General features: G+C 47.6%; 1 protein-coding gene across 1 annotated transcript in view; it reads right to left on the bottom strand.

Moving 5' to 3' along the window:
* The window catches only part of SLC33A1 (solute carrier family 33 member 1), an 11,918-nt gene that overhangs the window by 8,089 nt on the left and 277 nt on the right, over positions 1-3,552 (bottom strand). Inside the window, exon 2 of the mRNA XM_019503184.1 lies at positions 2,841-3,541. Within this exon, the coding sequence (XP_019358729.1) occupies positions 2,841-3,541 (701 nt within the window). The remainder of the gene's footprint in view (positions 1-2,840; positions 3,542-3,552) is intronic.

A 3,552-nucleotide genomic window follows, 5' to 3' on the forward strand; every position in this document is an offset into this window, starting at 1 on the left:
GGGGGGGGGGGGAAATCACTGGGAGGCATACGTTATCTCTTTAATACTGCTCTCTCCAGAAAGGAACACTGGTAACTTGGATTTACGTTTTAGTAACAATTTCTTGTGTACTCCATGTACAGGTTTACCAATTTACTATACAATTCATGTAACAGAGTGCCAATCTTACTTGGTTGCCTACTGCTTACATGGTAACACCAATTACATACACTTTGGTTAAGTGCATGCCATCTTTCAGCTCCATTGTCCAATTAAATGATTCTCAACCAGGGTGCTGTGAAACTGGCACCGCCATCACCAAAGGTACATGGGGCAGTTCCACCTATTTCTGGGAGGTGTGCGTGGAGCCCAACTGGGAAGCAGCTGCAGCAGGAGCAGACTTACCTAATGCAGACAAGAGTGCCTGGTTCCTGCTGCAGCTGCTTCCCAGTCTGCCTCCATGCACCCCTCCAGAAAAAAAGAAGAGGTACACAAGCTAGTGCCACTTGGCAGCAGCAGCAGCACAGCACCCTGGAGATAAAGTAGGTAAGCTGAGACTTTAGAACAGCGGTTCTTAATTTTACTGAATATGGTGGCACCTTGGTTATGGAGGGGGACCTTGAATCTAAGAAGGCTGTAAACCACTGGTCAGATTTGTAACTATTTGTACTCCATCCAACTTCCCAAGAAACCAACAGTGAAGGGAAAGAAGCTATCAAAGGACTGGTATTAGAAGCTTCTGAAATGACAAGTGAGTCAGTTTCACAGCTGCTCTCTACCCTCACTCCCAAGTTCTTAATAACAGTTCTGAAACCAATTAGGAGAAACTTCTAAAATGAGGGGACTTAGTCAGTTTTGCGCCTGCCAACTTCAGCACTAACAGCATTATCAGTAGTGTTTACTTAATTATCACTGTTCACATGAAATTCACAAAAGTTAGCATTCCCAGTAAATAGTCTTGCAACTGAGTAAGGTTATGCACTTAAACAGAGCTACACATGCACAGTAACTTGCCAGAATTTACCCAAAGCCCCGACCTGTCACCACAGTGCAAACATGTCAGGGCAAAGGTACTAGTGCATTAACAGATCATTTTACTGGGATTGTAGTAACACTGAAAATGATCCTAAAAACATACATCATACTCCCTTTTTCTATACACAGGCTTCTAATCTGGTCAACACTGTATCTGTACACTGATCAAAATGTGCAAGTGGGGAAAATAGGTGCTAAAATCTTTTTAAAAAAATGTTCCTAAGTCAAAAAGCTTGCATGTGCTCTCACATGCTCATGAATTACAATCAAAGTATATTGGTATGATAGGTGTCTAGCAAAACACTGAACAGCATCATAAATAAGTTATTATAAATCCATTCTACAGCAGTTCAATTAATAAAACTTAAATGTTTGCAACAAGCAACCTTAAAAGATAAGGAACACCTGGAAACAACATAATGAACGTTATTCCTAAACCTGAATTATGACAAAGGATTTGTTTTGATAAGTGGTTTTATTTTTTTATGTTATGGTCTTAGCTGGAGTGGCTATGTAAACTAACAGTAACTTGCCTTGCCCTCCATCAGCCAGCTTTATGTTCAAGGACAAGTTTAGCAAGTTTTTTTTATTATTATTATTATTACTGTTCTCAGTGAACGCTTGCATAAGTCACAAATCACTTTTGCAAATACCAGCCATATGAATGGAAGTAACCTGAACACTGAGGTACGTGGAACAGAACTGATACCATCTTGGCAAAGCTGGAGTTGAATTTAAGGCAGCCAATTTCTAAACCATGGCAGAAGGAACTAAGGAAGTGCAGATACTGTGGAATGAAGAAAAAAAGATGACAAACTACCAAACCAGAGCACTCTAGCACAAGGGTGTGAAACTCATCCCAAGCCCAGAGCCAAATCCAGACCACAGGGGCAACTCTCAGGCTGGATTGCCAGGGCCAGCAATCCCAGTGGGGCTATGCTCAGGTAACAGTATGAGTCACCTAAGGTAGGTGGCAGGTAGGCAGCAGCACAGAGCCACCTTTGGAGGCAGTGCAGCACCCTAAATGGGTGGGAGTGTGAATCCATGTTTAGTCAGTGGCAAAGGGCCACATTTGGGCAGCAGCACCAAACTCTGGCTGACGAGCAGCAGAGCTGGGGTGCATGGCGACATGAAGCCACACTGGGGCCAAATTCAGTGGCTTCCAACTTCCAACAGCCTGCCAAGCTATTGGTGGACCTTATGAAACAGTTCTGCAGGCCAGATCTGGCCCTTGAGCTGTATATTTGACACCCCCCACCCCTGCTCTAGTTGTCTGTTGCCATGTATGTAACACTGAGAACTACAGTGTCATTAAGAGAGTCAGGCAAAGATAAGTTTTCCCACCTATAGTTTTTTAGTTCTCAAGTGTTAATTTATGTAAATTTTAGTGACTGGGTAAAGGACCAGCTAAATACTCTGGGTAACTGAAGGCTTCCTTTTTTCTGCCAAATAGGCAAAGCTCTGGCTAAGGTAGAACAAGTCACCGTTACCTCTAATCACAGGCTGATTTAAAGGAAGAATCAGGCTTCTCAGTGTTTTTTACGAGACTGCTGTAAGCAGCAGAAGTGCTGACCCTAAAGCCTAAATTCCTCTTGTATATTTGTGGCACAGCAAGGACAATGACAGTGCAGATTTCCTCCCTTCACTTTCATTAGCATTCTTTAACTGAGAGAGAAAACGCCTCTACATTTACAAAGCAAGGTTCACTGCTCCTGAGCCTCTCTTCAGCATGACCCCGACTGCGTTCCAAGCCACAGAAGAGAGATGGAAAACCAAAGTCCATGACCACCATTAGCACATAAACGTCAGCGCCTTACAAACAGTACCTGAAAGGGTCACAATTCCCCTGGGCTGAGGTTCAAAGCGCAAATATTTGTTACAGAAGGAGGGCGATTCGAGAGCCAGAAACAAGACGTTCCCCAGGAAGTAGCCCGCCGTCTGCCCCACGGAGTTGCACGTGGACGCGTAGCCCACGTTCTCCCGTGACAGCATCGTCAGGGCCCAGCCGTCCACAGCGATGTCCTGCGTGGCAGCCAGGAACTCAAACAAGAAGAAGGTGGCGGTGAGGGCCAGCACGTCGGGGCCATGACCCTCCCCGTCCCCCAGGAGCGAGTCCACCTGTGTGGACAAGCCCAGCATAAAGAGCCCCAGGAAGTATTGAGTGGGCACAAGCCAGGATTTGCGGCGCCCGAACCGCTTGAAGTAGACGGCATCCACCAGCGGTGCCCACAGCAGCTTGAGGCTGAAGGGCCAGAAGACGAAGCTGAAGAAGGCCTGGTCCGTGTAGCTGACACTCTTGCTCTGCAGGATGAGCGGGACGCTGCCCGCCAGGCCCAGCGGGATGCCCTGCAGCACGTACAGGAACAGCAGCAGGAACACGTTGCCCAGCTCGCCCCGGCAGCCCCGAGGGGGGCCAAGCGGCGGCGGCAGCGGGCCCGGCAGCAGCGCCTCTGTGTCTCCATGCCCGAACCGGACCGCGACGTCGTCCCCGTCCAGCGCCGGCGGCGCGGCGCCCGGCTCCAGCGCGCTGTGATAGCC

The sequence above is a fragment of the Gavialis gangeticus genome, unplaced genomic scaffold, assembly GCF_001723915.1.
Source record: "Gavialis gangeticus isolate Ggan-Ray unplaced genomic scaffold, GavGan_comp1, whole genome shotgun sequence".
NCBI classification, from domain to species: Eukaryota; Metazoa; Chordata; order Crocodylia; family Gavialidae; genus Gavialis; species Gavialis gangeticus.